Source organism: Petaurus breviceps, unplaced genomic scaffold (assembly GCF_028583685.1).
Source record: "Petaurus breviceps papuanus isolate PSGF00001 unplaced genomic scaffold, PetGlider_PUasm1.0 174, whole genome shotgun sequence".
Lineage (NCBI taxonomy): Eukaryota > Metazoa > Chordata > Mammalia > Diprotodontia > Petauridae > Petaurus > Petaurus breviceps.
The window spans coordinates 11,690,759-11,708,523 of NW_027185761.1; the positions used below are offsets into that span (position 1 = coordinate 11,690,759).

Genomic DNA, 17,765 nt, shown 5'->3' on the forward strand with positions numbered 1-17,765 from the left:
ACTCAGGCCATCCTGACTCTAAGTCCAGGACACTATCCATTGCTTTGTTTCCCTGTATAAGACACAGTCATTGTCTTCATGATGTTTCCAGTCTAGTTGGATTCATTAAAGCCCATAACAACCAGGTCCTATTCTGTTATTGATAGGAGAACAATACTAGTCACCAGCACTTCAGTGTTTTATTAAAGCCAAATCACTTTATTGATACTTGTATTACATTTTCACTGGTGCATTTAACTCTTTAACAATTTTCTAGAAATCAATAATATCTCTTCATTATATTGTTGTGAACAAGATGAACCAATGGGACCCAAATTACAGCACAACTAAGTGTCTTCTGCATTGGCTGCAAAGCTAAGAAAGTGTTGATTAATGGACTGATGTCACTTTGGAGTTGTTTCTACTCCTCCCCAAGGCTCTCGCTTTGGCCCTGTTTCATTCAGTAATTTTATCAAGAACTTGAAGGAAGATAAAGAATCTGGGGCTGCCAGGTTCACAATTTCTGATGTGGTTCAGGGGCTTGTTGACAGTGTGCCTATGAAAATGTATATCCCCAAGAGTGAGAACTAGGAGTTTTCTATAACCATAAACTCAATAAGAACAGACTATTTATACATTCTTGTTGCTCACAGACGCGAGTTCAAATTGTGGAGGATACACAATTTGTTAGTAACTGACCATCTGCTCCCATTTTGTCTCCTTCCAGTTAGAACCTAGGAAATACTCAACTGCTCAACATGCTAACAGACCCAAACAAAGAACAGTATTCAACAAGTAAAGCACTTAATTTGGATTGTTGAGTCTTGTCTGAGTCTTTGGGACCCCATTTGGGTTTGTTTTTTTTTTTGGCAAAGATACTAGAGTTGTTTGCCATTTTCCTTCTCCAGCTCATTTTACATATGAGAAACTGAGGCAAACAGGGCTAAGTGAATTGCCTAGAGTCACACAGCTAGTAAGTGTCTGAGGCTGAATCTGAACTCAGGAGGATGAGTCTCTATCCACTGAGCCACCTAGCCACCCTCTTGATTTGGACACAAATAGTAAAGTAACAGAAAGCAATCAGCTGTATTTCAGAATGAGTTCAGTTTTATTCCCTTTCCCTGGAAAATAGTTTAGAACTCAAGCTCATAATCACAATAGGAAAGGCATGGACAAAGTCTCAGCAGTTCAAATGTATTCCTAAATGGGTGTCTGGCTTAACTTGACCTCAGTAACTATGTTGATTTCTAGCCAGCTTTCTTGTCCCCTATTTGCATCCCTACACGCATGATCTGTAATCTGTCTCTCTTTAAGTGGTTCCCAGTCACACTCTCTATGAAGTTTCCATTTTGGCTCACATCAGGTACTTATTACTCACTTCTTTTTGGCCACTGTTGGCCAGAATATCTCATCATCTCCCTGTTCTGCTGCATGCAGGACTTCATGTTTAGAGCCCAATGATAAACCTGCTACTGTTGCTACTTATTTTAAGAAAATTACATTGCTCTGCATGGTCACAAACCTGACAAGTAAACTCCATCACTTTTCCATTTTCCCAGAAGACTCATCATCTCCTGTCCATGATCATACATGCCTTGTAGGAAATGGAGTCCTTCTTCTCTTTCAAGCATTTATACTTGGGGAGCAGGCATCTTGGGAAATGAGTCCTGTCACACCCCAGCTATGCCTGTCAAATGTGACTTGGCTGGTAAAAAAACTAACTTGATCTTAAGGCAAGTTAATAGAAAGAGTGTGCCAGTTATGGAAAATGAAAGTATTCTGTTCTGGCCATACCAAATTTTAAGTATTGTGTTCAGTTTTTAATGTTGTAGTATAAAAAGGGCATTGACAAATGAGAGGAGTGAAATGTACAAGTTTCTGTGTCAGTATATGAATGAAAAAGCTTACTGCCTGCTAAGTCCTGGAACTACAAATAAAAAAAAGCAAGACAGAGCCTCCTCTTACATTCTGTTTGGAGAAGGTCACTTGTATAGGAGGTCTTAAAGGAATATCAGATCGAAAAGTTCTGTGACCTTTAGGGTGTAGTGGCAAAGTGGATGGTAAATGTTTTTAATGTCATGTCCACTGATAAAATCATCTCCCGTTTTGTTGCTGAACTATTTGATAGTACTAAGGGACACTGCTGGGAAGAATGTTCTTTTTTGGGTCTTCAATAGCTCTCTCTGCTGCTAAAGAGACAGAAGCTGCAGCACCTATAGAAGCCGTTGCCAGGTCACAACTCCACAAAGGGGGCCTAGGTTCTAAGACTCACCTGCCTATTGGTGGCAATTACATAGGGTTGCTCCCCTTGAACATTACTTTGAGAGGCTAAGGTGGAAACATTGCTGGTGGTCTGAGCGGGTGGGAGGAGTTGCCCCTGTTATCTGGACTCACAACTCTGGGCTTCCTCTTAGGGGATGTGATAGATGAGATGGGAGCAGTGATCTGGCTTCCCTGGTACGTGCTGCTCCTGTTTCTCCTTCAGGGTGCTTGGCTACTTCAACTAAACTGGAATGCCTGACCTGCTGGTGCTGGTTGGATGGCATGGATGGCTCCTTCTCCACAAGTGTTGCTTCCCTGGTTGATGGTTACAAAGGAAGTGCTTGAAGGGGTCTGGGAGGAGAGGAGCCACTATTCTCAGGGATGTTGGAACTAATTAGTGCACATCAGTAGCAGTTGGTGGTGGAGTGTATGATGGGTCCCTTCTCTGACTCCCTTTGATAACAGTTTAAGAAACCCCAAGCAGGGGGTGGCTAGGTGGCTCAGTGAATAGAGCACAGGCTCTGGAGTCAGGAAGACCTTAGTTCAAATCTGGCTTCAGACACTTGACATACTTACTAGCCATGAGACTTTGAGCAAGTCACTTAACCCCAATTGCCATCCAAAAAAAAAAGTCTACAGATTTGGGGCGGCCAGGTGGCTCAGCGAGTAGGAGCACCAGCTCCAGTGTTGGGATGACCTGGGGATCAAATCTGGGCTCAGATACTTAGCACCACACCCAGAAATAACTGACCTTGAGCAAGTTACTTAATCCCAATTGCTTATTAAAAAAAAAAAGAAACCCCAAGTAAAAGCTACTCAGGGAGTCTGGAAGGCATTGCTAATTCCAGTGCTCTTAGGATCAGGGTTCTAGGCTATCTTAATTGGTATGTGCTCTTAGGATCAGGGTTCTAGGCTATCTTAATTGGTATCTGAAGGGTGGTGATCATTGAAATGGTGACAATGGTTGGGTTTGTTGTTTGAAGTGTCACCTACACTCTTTTTCTTTTCTTTTTAAAAAAATATATAATTATTTATTTTTAGTTGTCAACATTCACTTCCATAAGATTTTTAGTTTTAAATTTTCTCCCCCTCTCTCCTCCACAAGACAATATGCAATCTGATAACAGGCTCTACTTAAACATTCATATTAGCTATATTTTCACATTAGTAGTGATGTAAAGAAGAATTAGAACTAATGTGATGAACCTGAGAAAGAAGAAACAAAACAAAACAACAAAAGAAAAGGAGAACAAATAGTATGCATCTATCTGCATTCAGACTCCAAACAAAGGTCTTTCTCTGGAGGTGGATAACATTTTCCATTGTGAGTCTTTTGGAGTGGTCTTAGATCCTTGCACTGCCAAGAAGAGTTAAGTTTATCAAAGTCAGTCATTACACAATGTGACTGTTACTATGTTTAATGTTCTCCTGGTTCTGCTCATTTCACTCAGCATCAGTTCACATTAGTCTTTCCAGGTTTTTCTAAAGTCCACCTGCTCATCATTTCTTACAGTACAATAATATTCCATTACATTCATAAACCACAACTTGTTCAGCCATTCCCTGATTGATGGGCATTCCCATAATTTCTAATTCTTTGTCACCACAAAAAGAGCTGCTAAAAACAATTTGTAAATGTGAATCCTTTTCCCATTTTTATCATCTCTTTTGGATATAGCCTTAGAAGTGGTATTGCTGGATCAAAAGTTATGCACAGTTTGATAGACCTTTGGGTATAGTTCCAAATTGCTCTCCAGAATGCTTCAATCAGTTCACAACTCCACTAACAATGCCTTAGTGTTTCAATTTTCCCACATCTTCTCCAACATTTGTCATTTTCCTGTTTTGTCATATTAGCCAATCTGACAGGTGCCTATACTTTTTTCTCTGAGTACCTTGTTGCTCTCTCTACCTGCACTCATAAATGTATATATATATATATATACACACACATATATATGCACACACACATACATATATACACACATACATGCATTTCATGGTCCTTCACAGTCTCTAATAAAGAATGCACTACATATTTAATGTAATATTGTATGTATATCCCACAATTACACAATACATTACATGAGAGCAGGAGCTGTCCTATCTAAACTTTAAAAAATTTTTTTTCCTAATATCTAGATCTATTTCCCTAGCTATTTTTTCTATCTATATTATATATATAATATATATTTATACATATAAATAAATAAAATATAAATATATATTTGTATCTATCTATATTTTCCCCAATATCTATTTCCTTAAATATCCATTTCCCTAATATCTAGTTCTTCAGGCAGGTGGAACTTTATCGAATAAATGAATGAGTCCTGACTGCCATTACTGACTGTGTGACTATATAATTCCCTTATACCTTCTGGGCTTTAAGTTGCTTACTGTCTTATATGCCTACCTTGTTTACCTTACAGTTTTCTTGCAAGGGTCAGGAAATGTGGGCAAAAGAACTTCAAAAACTAGTACTAAAAAAAACCTTAATACTTTTCTGGCAGGAAAAGCATGGTATACTAGATTTATGAATCAGGAGGCTTGGTTCTGGATTCCAGCTCTATTATTTATTAGTTGTTACCCTAAGAAACTCAGTTTTGCTACTTATAAAATGGGGATAACAGATGCACTAACTCAAAGGCTTGTTGTGTGCAATATATTTTTTAAATCTGTAGGTGCCATATCAATGTGTTATTACTCCAGTGTATATAGCCACTTAGTGGCTGGCTTCCAGTTTCCCATACAATATTTTAAGTGATTATGAACTACTTGGACAGGTGTGATAGAAAAGCCTGAGGGCCTGCAATAGTTCTTTCTACACTTAACACACCCAATTTCCAAAGTTTACATCAGGATTTTTTCAGGGACTAGTCACATAATAATCTAGGGCTGCCTTAAATTGACAATACTGCTAGTGCCTATTTTCTAATACTTCTACTGCTGGTAAAATGTAGTCTTTTTAATAGCTGACAAAATCAAGCAGAGGGCTTTGCTATCATCATTTCTGTTTGTTTGCCAGTGAAAGTTGCAACACCTCATAATTTTCGGGGAAAAAAGTGGGAATTCAAATTAGGTGTCTTTCACTTATGTCTGACACATTTCCCTCCGATGCCTTCAAGTAATCAGTTCTGGGGTCTCCGGGGGATCGGGCAAGGAAGGCTGCTAATGTAGCTGGGGCTGAATATTCAAGCTCAGCAGGCTGACACTTTCCCTTGCACGGATCCCATTGGCCGGCGAACTGTTGCCGTTCTCCCAAGTGCAGTAAATTCCATCTAGTCAGCAGTTTTATGCCGAGAGCCTTTACCTGTAATTTGGCATGGGGATCCCGCTGCCCTTCCCCCACCCCACGTCTAAGGTGAGGACTGGAGAGTACAAGCCTTCATCTCCATTTTTGGATGAAAAAAAGAAGTGTCGGGAGGCCAGCGGGGTAGGGTGCGCGGGACGTGGGCAGGCTGACGTCCGGGAGCAGCACAGGATTTGCATCCCCGGTGGATTTTGGTAATCCACAGGGCGTAACGGACCGTAGAAAGGATCGTGCTGCCTCCCTCATGTAGCAGCCCTAAGCCCGACCCCCTTTCCCCGCCAGCTCCCTTCCCCGATCGCCAGGCGCGCCCCTTAATACAAGTACTCTCTAGCCCACAGCTTCCAGCAGGCCCTCCCGCCCTTTCTTCCACGCAACTCGTACTGACGCATGCCCCCTCCCCCCACTTCGCCCTTCCCCTTCACCCTTGACCCAGGCTTTCGGTCTGTGCTCTCTCCCCACCCTCCGCCCTTTAACAGCCCCTCCCCTTCCCTCCTCCCATGGCGCATGCTCCATGATGCAACCGGCCCCAGCATCCCAGGCCTCAGGCCTTACGGCCTCCTGGTGGCCAGCTAACGGCGGAGGAGGGAGGGGACAGTTCGCTTGGGAGACTCAGCCCAGCTAGTCTCCCTCTCTCCCCCCCGTCCGTCCATCCACTGGGAACTGGGGGTGGGGTGTGGCCAGGCGGGCGGGGGGGGGAGAAGGCCTGTTCATCCTTCATCCGTTCTGACTTGGGCTGAGGAGCGGGCCTAGTCCGGCTCTGCTGGGCCCAGCTCCGGGCCTGTCCTCACTCCCCCCTCCCTCAGCCTCGCTCCCACTCCAGCCCAGGCACCGCCTCTTCCGCCGGCCCCTGCAGGGTCTCCTTCCCGTGCGGCGGCGGGCAGTACGTCAGCGCTCCCCCGCTCGCCCGCCACACACTACCCTCCTCCTCCTCCTCCTCCTCCTCCTTTCCTCTCCTCCTCTCCTCCTCCTCCTCTTCTCCTCCTCCTCCTCCGCCCTCGCCCCCTCCCTCCCTCAGGCAGCAGCCGAAGCAGCAGCAGCGGGAGGAGCAGCAGCCGCGGCAGCAGCAGCAGCACCAGCAGCAGCAGCAGCGGCGGCGGCGGCAGATCCCTCCCCAGCCATGGCCCTGTGAGGCAGCAGCACATGGCGGCCGCAGCAGCCATGAGCGCCCCCCCGACTCATACAACTCCCCCCTAGACATCGCCGCCTGCCCGGCTCAGCCCCCGACGACCCAGCAGCCACCCACCCAGCCCGCCCGCCCACCAGCCAACCGCCTCCAGCCGCCGCCGCCGCCGCCGCCGCCACCAAGGAAACCTCCGGCTCCTCACTCATCCTCCCCCGCCCCATTTACCAGCCGCCGCCGCCGCCGCCACCACCACCACCGGAGACCGAAGGGGGGAGCTCCCGGGGAGGGAGGGAGGGAGGGAAGGAAGGGGACGGACACCAGCCCGCCCGCCAGTCCAGCCGAGCCGCCGCCGCCGCCGCCGCTGCCGCTGCCGCCCGCCGGGCTGAGGGAGAGGAGCGGGCGAGGGGAGGGGGAAGGGCAGCCTCCGCCAGGGACCTCCGCCCGCCGCCGCCGCCGGCCGGCCTGCCCACTTCACCTCATCGCTGCCGCCGCCGCCTCTCCCGCTCCCGCTCCCGCTCCTCCTCCCGCGCCGCCGCCGCCGCCATGGGAGTCCAGGGCTTCCAGGATTACATCGAGAAACACTGCCCGAGCGCCGTGGTCCCGGTGGAGCTGCAGAAGCTGGCCCGGGGCAGCCTGGTGGGCGGCGGCCGCCAGCGGCCCCCCCAGACCCCGCTGCGCCTCCTCATCGACGCGGACAACTGCCTGCACCGTCTCTACGGCGGCTTCTACACGGACTGGGTGAGCGGCGGCCAGTGGAACCACATGCTGGGCTACCTGGCGGCCCTGGCCAAGGCCTGCTTCAACGGCAACATCGAGCTCTTCGTCTTCTTCAATGGGGCCCTGGAGAAGGCCCGGCTGCACGAGTGGGTGAAGCGCCAGGGCAACGAGCGTCAGACGGCCCAGCAGATCGTCAGCCACGTCCAGAACAAGGGGACCCCGCCGCCCAAGGTCTGGTTCCTGCCGCCCGTCTGCATGGCCCACTGCATCCGACTGGCCCTCATCCGCTTCCACATCAAGGTAAGGGCCCCCCGCCCCGGGTGGGGGGGCCCCTTCCCTGCCCCCACGCCCGCCCCTCCCCCACGCCTGGCACCACCACCCCCTCCGGCTAGGCTCCGGGCACCCCCACCCCGCCTCGCTCCCCTGGCATCACAGCGCCCCCTCCTCTCCCTGGGCATCTGTGCACCATTGGCTCGCTTCGCCTCCCCCTTGCCAGGCTCCCCCTTGTTCCTTGGCTTCCGAGCGCCCCCTCTCATCTCCCCTGGCATCGCCCCCCCCCTCCCTGGCCATGGCATCGACGTTGGCTCAGTGGCACCCACCCAGCCTGAGAGGGAACCCCCTGCCCCCAAACAGGAGATGGACTTAATTGACCAAACGCCCGGGTTGGGGAGGGCTCTTGGTGGTGGTCTCCCGGGCGCCCTGGAGTTGAGCTGTTGGGGTTCGGGAAATCGCACCCCTTCCCCTTCTTCCCGGATCCGCAAAATGTCGTCCAAAATTGGCGGTGTTGGGGGTGGGGAGAGAGAGGAGACCGTGCCCAGGAGACGGGTTTTTCGACGGAAAGTTGCAGCACTGGGCCTCGGGGGCTGGGGGGGCCGTGAGCCGGGGCCCTCAGGAGGTGGGAGCCCGAGCGGGCCTGATTGGAGGGCGTCTCCTGAAGAGAGTCCTGGAGCCCCCGGGGACCCTTCTCTGCTTTTATTTTTTATTTATTTTCTTTGCGATGTAAATTAGGGCTTTCTCCCTCCAACTTCCCCCCCCCCCTTTGGTGATGAGATCCCGAATTTTTATTCAGACTTTTGTATCCAGGGTTTTGGGGAGGTTTGGAGGCGCTCGGTAAAATAGCTTCTGAGCGAAATTCAGTGCATTTAGGTGACATCAATTGTAATAAATTTCTTCTCCCCCTCCCCCATGTCCCATTTTTTTTTCTTGTTGAACTTTTATCAACAAGGGTCGAGTTCTGTTGTAGTTACTTTCTCTAATAGCAACAGGTTCTGCGTTGAAGAATAAAGATAATTCAGGCAAAGCTTCCCAAAGCCAAAGTAGAAGAGCTAAAATTATATTAAATAGTGTTAAAAAGCTTTAATCCATAAAAGTGGCTCAACAGTGACTGTCCATGGTGACAGAAAAAGTTAATCGTAGAACTCTGTTGCTTCGGATCCCAGAACCATATTGCTAGTTTAAGTTTTTTCTCTCTCAAAATAATACAGTTTTGAAGCTCAGCCTTATTTGGTCGAATTTTTGGAAGTTGTAAATCATTTAATAACCTTTAGAGTTAGTTTTGTCCGTTTGTGGCATTTATGTATGAGCTTGGAGGTGAAACTAGAAAGTGTATTTTACATGCTGGATATGGAAGGACTGTGAAGCTAAGATGTGTAATCCCGGGGAAACTCTGAAAGCGTGAAAAGTAGCTGTGCATGTGCAGAGTCTGATCTCCCTGCCCAGCGCCTAGTCCGTGACCTTCGGAGCTTAGCGCCGCCGGGCTGCCCGCGGCCGCGCACCCTCAGCTCCAGCCCCCGGGCTGGCAGGGGAGCCCGGGGCACAAAGGGGCGCCCTGCAGTTTTTGTTTTTGGTGGAAGGGAGCCCCATATCCTTGTTTTATTTTAGGTGTGCATCTGAGGCCGCACTTCGGTGCATTCACAGCACCACTAACTTTGCGGCTATTCTTTTATATTTGCATGAAACTGAACTTGAAGTTTTCGGGGTTTTTCACTACTCATCATAACTGCCTCCATGAAATGTAAGGAGAGTTCAGACTAAAATGATAGCGGAAGTCCCACCTCCAGTCATAATGCTATTGGTGAAAATGTTTTTTGAGTCTGTGGGTCGATGTATCCTGATAAGTGATTGGCTCAAGGGAATAGGAAATGTACATTGTATCACTACTGTTCCTAAGTTACTTTGAGAGGGAAGAGCTGCAGTTTGAGTGGTGTTCAAGTCTGAGTTTGAGGTTGGGGCTTCGTGTGAGGGGTGTTAGGGGAGCAGCTTACGTAGTTCAGATGTAATCGTGCTGCTAGAAGAAAATATAAAACTATCGGAACATAGTTTTAAATTGGTTATTATTTCAGAATGTTCAGAAGACAGACAACCTAAAGCATCTTTTACTGTGATAGTAAAATCACTTTCTTCATCTTTACCTGATAAAGCCATTGAAATTTTTCATGGAGTCCATTAGAGTAGCATTACTTTATCTTTTACTACTGAATTGTGAAAATTAGTTATTTGTCTTTGTATCTTCTCTCAGTGCCCAGGATACAATTTTGTTCGGAGTGGGGAAACATTTTTTTTAATTGTGAAATTATTGTTAAATTAATAATAGGTTGTTTTTGAAAATTAAAATTTGCAGTTTCACATAGATCACCAAACACAAATACCAAGAAGTACTATTCATAGATTTCAACACTATAACAATCTGTATTAATTATGAAGATGAGCATAGCAATTGATCACTTATCTAGGAATCCCATCTGTCTGGAGAAGCTGCTAAAATAAAACCTTTGAGTAGCCAAAAGGGGTCTTCCCTAGAACGGTCATGTCTTTGATTCGTAGCAGAACCCCTCAGCCCCTTACCCAGATCCAATTTATTTTTCTTAAATATTTATTATATTCAGTAGGTAAGGTCTTTGAGGGCAGTGATTTTCAAAATTGACTTTGTATGTTTAGCGCCAGGCACTGCACTTATGAGGCTCATCTAATTTCCCTTTTACCTTCCCCAGAAGCTAAGCTCAAATTCCACCTCCTTCTGTGATTTGTTTCCTGATGTTCTTAACTACTAGTGCTTTCCCCAGTTACTTTGACTGTATTTTATATTTGCTTATTTTAACCCCTTCCCAATAGAATGTCAGCTCCTTTGGGGGCAAGGACTGTTTAATTTCAGTCTTTGTATCCCCATTGTGGCCCATAGATAATAATTATGTATTGATTGATATTGGGAGAGTCTGATGTTATGTATAAACCCATGTCACTTCCCACCCCTGCAAAAAAGGAGAGAGTGGTATTATTGTATATCTCTTCTTTGGAGAGAACCCTGGCCATTATAATTACTTAGCATTCAGTGGACTGTTTAAGAAGGAAAAGAAGTATATAATACATTTTGGAGAGATTTCCATTAATATTGGTTTTTGTAAATATTTTGGCACTTAGAAGTAAGTTTTATTTTTTTGGAAAATGTAGTTATGTAGATTAACTCTTTCCTCAATGAAACCAGGTATGGCAGTGAATTAGGTACTGGACTGGAGTTAGGAAGACTTGAATTTAGATTTGGGCCTGGACCCTTCTAGCTATATGACCTTGGCCAAGTCACTCTGTCTGCTTCAGTACCCCTGAAGGTTTTTGTGAAAATAAAATGAGATAATATTTGTGAAGCACTTAGCAAACCTTAAAGATCTGTAAAATACTGTTACTGTAAATGAGGCCTTACCATAAGAAAAATGTGCTAGTTTATTGGCTAACTCAAATGGAAGACTGCAGGGTTTGTTTTTTTTTTAACCTATTCAGATTTCGACTACCTGTCTGTGCTGACCATGCTCCTCAGAGTCCCCTTAGGCTTTGCCTAGGCCCCTGTAGCACAACCATTTTGGATGCCTGAGGCACTTCTTGAAGATAATTTTCTCTATGGTCCCAGGTCCTTTATACCCAGTTTACATGTGGCCTTGGGCAAGTCGGGTGATTGCTCTGGGCTTTGCTTTTCTCCTCTGTAAAGTGAAGAGATTGAGTGAGATTATCTTTCTACTGCTAACACCAGAGACATAGAAACTTAGATCTAAGTCCCAGTTCTGTTCTGTCTTACTTGAATGGACTTTTGGCAGCTCTCACAGTACCTCTTTGGACCTGGTGTCCTTATCATTAAATGAGGGGATGGGATTAGATTTTCTCTAAGATCCCCTCTAGCTCCAAATTCTATAATTCTATGAGCAATGAAAGTAAGGTCACCAACTTTTTCTACTTAAAGTATTAAAAAATCAAATATGAATTTGTCTTTAGCTAGTCTTATAGAAGAATGCTCCCAGTGCTTGAGCTTCTTAATAACCTTTGAAACATAAATGAATGGCTTGTATTTATTTAGGCACTTTGGTATTAAATTATCTTGGGATCCTCATGTACAAATGTTGCCTTCAGGGTACATGCTGATTTATAGGTCAGACTGTTTTAAAGTGGGGTCATTCCAAACTTTATATTGAGTTTTTCTTGCACATAAATAGCATGTATGCTTAAGTCGAGGAGTATGAGATTGACTAGTATGAAATGGTGTAAATACTAAAACTTCTTTTTTTGGTGTGCCTTTACTAGCAAAAGTTCATTATTAAATAATACCATTCCTTTTGTATACTTATAGAACATAGGGAATTGGTGGCTCCAGAATTGATTGCCCCATTCTGTTCTTCCAAAGGGTTATATTTTTAGTTTTTCTTAACTGAACTATAAGAGCCATTTAAAGCTATATTTGTATAAAAATTATCTAAAACCTCTATAGTCATTGAAAATAAGTTGCAATTTTTCAAAGGCTAAAGTAACTTGGCTCCATTTTATATTTGATAAGTTTAGATATATACAGGATCAGAATAAATGCTTTGCTTAAATTTGATTCTCTTTCCTCAGGATTGGAACTCTGTAAAGAAAAAGGGAACTATGTAAAAACATAGTTGAGATAAATTTTAAAAATTTTACATGAGGAAATAAATTTGTATTTTTGATGATGTTTCTTCCTGAAGTGTTGAGCAAACAAAATTTATGAAGAGTAGAAGCAGGTTTTTAATGATTAATCTTTGGAAGTCTATCAGAAACATTTTAGGATGCTAAGCTTAGCTCCTTCTTATATTCTTTTTTTTTCTTCTCTAATCTTTAAAAAAATTTTTTTTGTCTTTTTTTGGAGGGGGGAAGGCAGGGCAATTGGGGTTAAGTGACTTGCCCAAGGTCACACAGCTAGTACGTGTTAAGTGTCCAAGGCCGGATTTGAACTTACTTTCTCCTGAGTCCAGGGCTGGTGCTCTATTCATCGTGTCACCTAGCTGCCCCCCAAATTAAAAAAAAAAATTTTCCGCCAATTTTTAACATTGATTTGTAAAATTTTGAGATCCACGTTCTCTCCCTTCCCTCCTTCCTTCCCCTTGGGGTGGGTAAGCAATTTCATATCAGTTACAAATGTGTGCAAAGTATATTTCCATATTAGTCACGTTGTGAAAGAAGCCACAGACCAAAAAAGAAAAAAAAAATAAAGTGAAAAATAGCATGCTTTGATCTCTATTCAGACCCCTATCATTGCTTTCTCTGGAGGTAGAAAGCATTTTTCATCATGAGTCCTTTGCAATTGTTTGAGACCATTGTATTGCTGAGAATAGCTAAGTTATTCACAGTTGATCATTTGTACAATATTGCTGTTACATCTATACAATGTTCTCTGGGTTCTTCTCCCTTCACTTTGCAACAATTTGTGTAAATCTTTCCAGGTTTTTCTCAAATCATCATTTCTTAGAGCACAATGGTATTCCATCACAATCATATGCCATAATTTGTTTAGCCATTGCCCAGTTGTTAATGGGCATCCCTTCAATTTCCAGTTCTTTACCACCACCAAAAGAGCTGGTATGAATATTTCTGTACAAATAGGTCCTTTTCCTTTTTTTTTTTTTAAATCTCTTTGGGATACAGACTTAGTGATGTTTCCAGGGCAAAGGGTATGTATGCACAGTTTAGATAAGCCTTTGGGGCATAGCTCCAAATTGATCTCCAGACTGGTTGGATCAGTTCACAACTCCAAAACCAGTATAGTAGTGTCCCAATTTCATCTGCTTCAACATTTGTGATTTTCCTTTCTCTTACACTAACCGATCTGAAGTGGTACCTCAGAGTTTTTTTTAATTTGCATTTCTCTAATCAGTAATTATTTAGAGCATTTCTTCATATGACTATAGATAGCTTTGATTTCTACTTCTGAAAATTGCCTATTCACATCCTTTGGTCATTTATCAATTGGGAAATGTCTTATATTCTTATAAATTTCACTCAGTTCTCTATATATTTGAGAAATGAGGCTTTTTATCAGAGATAGTTGCTGTAATCCCTACCTGTAGTCTTCTGAATTATGTAAATGTTTTAGTTTTTCTGAGAATTCACTGTCTACAGTTTAAGAAATTCTAAGAATTTGACTCTAGCCTAGTCCTGTTTATAGTGCATATATCCTAGGAACTTGTGAGTAGCATCTATGCCTGTTGAGTTTGGGATCCTTAGAAGCTTTTCCACGATCTGTTGATTGGTTGGATTTTTTTTCTCCCTGTTTTAAATCCTTAATGTTATTTGAGTAATTTAGCCCCTCAGTGCTTCAGTTTCCTGATCTGCAAAATGAGAAAATTGGATGAGATTATCTCTAATGGAACTGTATAGTTCCATAGGAGCCTATGATCGTCCATTAAATACATCCTCTTAGTTTCATGGCTAAAAGTGACATGTCTAAGCTTTATGCTAGCAAAGTACAAACTGATCCTTCCAAATGAGAAAGTTTTATAGTGGGTTTTGTTGATGAATTGTGTCTGTTGGGGAGGGCAACACTAGAGCATTTAGAGAGACTCAATCCAGTGGTGGAAATTGCCATGAAAATGATTGGTAAGGAGTAGAAAGTTTCTTCTATTTAGTGTTAGTAGCTACACTCATGGGAAGATCTTTTTGAAGCATTGGGATCATATAATAAATAGTTGAAAAGAGATATTCTAGGAAGACAGAAAAAGATAGGGTATTAGAGATAGTGAGGTGTCAGTACATTGAGGTCCAGCCTTAGTGTCCAGCCTTTGACATAATACTTCATGGGACTCTGGATGAGAAAGTTAATCTCTTTAAAAAAAAAAGTCCTTTATTTTATTTTCACTGCTGCAGAGTCCTGTTTACCTATTTGTATTAATTTTTTTAGGGAACAAACATTTTGGAAAATTAATCTCCTTCTGGTACTCTTTTCCACTGAGTGTGAAAACAAAAAGAAAAAAAAAAAGTCCTTAATACATAGCTGCATAGCCCCTAGTGAAACCAGTTTACATATTAACCATGTCCAGAATTCATTACCTTTCTATCAGTAACTTGTTTCATCTTAATTCTTTTTCTTTATATAGTTTTCATTGTTCTGCTTCTACTCACTTTACTCTGCATCATTTCATAGAGATTTTACTCCAGTGCCCTCTGAAACTGTTTATTTCTTATGACACAATAATATTTCATTACATTAACATACCACAGTTTGTTTTTTCCATTCTTCAAAAAAAGGACACTCTTTCAGTTTCCAATTTTTGGCTACCATGAAAAGAGTAGCTATGAATATTTTTATACATATAGATCCTCTTCCTCTTTCCTTTGGGCATAGACCTAGCAGTGGTATAGCTGGGTGAAAGGGTATGCACAGTTAGATCACTTTCTGGTTATGATTCTTTTTTTTTTTTCGTTTTGGAGAGCAATTGGGGTTGTGACTTGCCCAAAGTCACACCACTAGTAAGTGTGTCAAGTGTCTGAGGCCACATTTGAACTCAGGTCCTCCTGACTCTAGGGCCAGTGCTCTACTCACTGCTCCACCTAGCCGCCCCTTCTGGTTATGATTCTAAATTGCTTTCCAGGATGGTTAGACCGTTTCGGAGCTTCACTTAGCAGCACACTAGTGTGTCTATTTTCCTACAGCCCATCTACCATTTGTCATTTTTCTCTTTTCTCCTCTTTTGCAGTCTGACAGGTGTGAGGTAAAACCTTTTTAAATTTACATTTCTCTAATTATTATTGATTTAGAGCATTTTCTCATATGATTATTGATAATTTGGATTGTTTTTGTTTGAAAACTTCCTGTTTTTTTGAACACTTTGACCATTTATATATTGAGGAATGGCTTTTATTCCTATATATTTGAATTGGTTTCTTATATATCTTGGATATGAGACTTAGAGAAACTTGCAGCAAATTTTTTTTTCCCAGTTACTTCTAATACTTTATCTTCTGTAATGCCCTCATTTTTACAGATGAGGAAGCTGAGACCCAGAGAGTCTGTCACTTATCTAGTGTGACATGGGTAGTAGCAAATTGCAAAGCCAGGGTATGAGTCTAGTTCCTCAAACTACAAATGAATTAATATATATAAAAAGCTTTCCAAATGTTATACTGCTAAATAAGTGGCTAAATAAAAGTGCTGCCAAGACCACAGCCATCTTTTTCCTGCTGTACTGGGCTGCTCTGGCTATGTTTTTCCTCATCTTCAGACGTTGCTGAATTTATGGCATTTTGAATTGTTTTTTCAGTCTTGTGTTTTTCCCCCCAAGACTGGTGTTTTTTTTTTAACCTTTATTTAGATTAAGATAAATAAAAAAAAAAATTGTTCATGTAAAATTATCTGCATATTTGTCAAGAATTATTAGTTAACGTTTTTGTTTTTAATAAAATAATCAAGAATATTTTAGTTAAAACATTTGTACTGGCATAATACAATTCTTCTATATTTTCATAAATATGTTTATGTTTTAAAACTCATGCCAGTTGTCTCTACATTTTAAAGGATTGTGATGTTTCTTTTTATTCACCTCCATGTTCAGTAGTTCTGCAGTTTTATAAAAATATTTTACAGTATACCACATTATTGACCAAAACCTGTCTTACTGCTGGTACATGATAAATTTAACATGAAACAAAGCTTACAAGCAAGTATAAAAATGTAAATATTTGTGACTGAAGGTTAAGTTAAAAGTTACAATATTCACAAGTAAGACTTGTGATTTCAGTGTTGTTTTACCTTCAGACCAGCTATAAACTATATTTTAACTAAATCTCAATCATGAGGTACTTAGTCCCTGTCTCCTACTGGTTTTCTCTGACGTGAAGCATTTATTTAGTGTCTTCTCTGTTGGGCACTATTGTAGTTTCTGAGAATTTAGAAACAAATGGGAAGAGTTGTTGCTGTCAGCATCAGTGCTCTGCTTCAAAGAATGGATCTGAAAATTGTACAACCTAGACTTTGGATGGATCTGTAGATATCATGTAGTCCAGTACTCAGAGAAGAAGTGATTTCCTTGACTTCACTCAGTGGAGCAGGAGCTCCAGAAAGAGCCCCACCAGGGACTGAAGCGTTGTCTGGTTTCCTGAAGGAAACCACTATCCCTTGTTCCACTATCCCTACTTACTTCAGACCTAGGCATCATACCTAGAACGATGATTTAACTTGACAGTGAATTATTGATGAAGGAGATGGTTGGTGCTCCATAATTTGGGATGATGATTCTGTTACTTAGAAACGCAAGCCTTTTGGACCTATAGTTACTTGGTGTTTTGGAAGTGATTTTAGAACGAGTAAATTATTTCATAATATATTGAGATTTAGGTGATAGAGGTAATAAAATGTTAACGTGGAAATTAAGAATTGTGTTTGAATCCTGCTTTAGACACTTACTAGATATAACCCTGGGCAAGTCATTAATCTCCCTCGGCCTCAGTTTTCTCCTCTGTAAAATGGGACTAATAATAGCACTTACCTCATAGGGCTGCTCTGAAGCTCAAATAAGAATATAGGGCACTTTGCAAGCCTAAAAATAAATTCTAACTTTTATTATTATTCTTAGGTTGGTATAAGGCCAATGTGATTGTGATTAGCGTGTCAGATTTGTGAGAAGTAACATTAAAAGAATATTCAATGAATCCAGACTCTTGGGGTGGGGGGGGATTTTTAGTTGCACTTTTCATTTGTAACAACACTAAGCTTTTTAATAAAATACTTTTTTCCCAGCTTTTTTTTTTTTAAACGATAGAGTTGGTGGTCACAAATTTTAAATTCAATAAATGGGCTAGAAAGCTACTGGCAGTTAACATTGAGGTTTGGTTTCTAAGTTTCTAAAATGTCAATATTACTATCATCATAATCATTTATATAACACTTTAAAGTTTACTAAACACTTTACAAATATCTCATTTTATTCTCTCAACAACCCTCAGAGGTAGGTGCTCTTACTATCCACATTTTACAGATGAGGGAACTGAGATTTAGAGAGGTTAAGTGATTTGCCTAGGGTCTCACATATAGTGTCTGAAGCAACTCAGGTCACCCTGACTCCAGGTCCAGGATTATCCATTTCAACACTTAGCTGCCTC

At 42.4% G+C, this 17,765-nt stretch overlaps 1 protein-coding gene across 4 annotated transcripts in view; it reads left to right on the forward strand.

Moving 5' to 3' along the window:
• Positions 1-7,183: 7,183 nt before the first annotated feature.
• Positions 7,184-17,765, forward strand: part of FAM120A (family with sequence similarity 120 member A) — a 154,052-nt gene continuing 143,470 nt past the window's right edge. For 2 of the 4 annotated variants that reach the window (XM_069083749.1, XM_069083752.1), the window contains exon 1: positions 7,190-7,694. In XM_069083749.1, the coding sequence (XP_068939850.1) occupies positions 7,221-7,694 (474 nt within the window). In that variant the 5' untranslated portion in view covers positions 7,190-7,220. Of the gene's footprint in view, positions 7,695-17,765 lie in introns of all 4 variants that reach the window. The other 2 variants (XM_069083753.1, XM_069083751.1) reach the window with 2 other exon arrangements.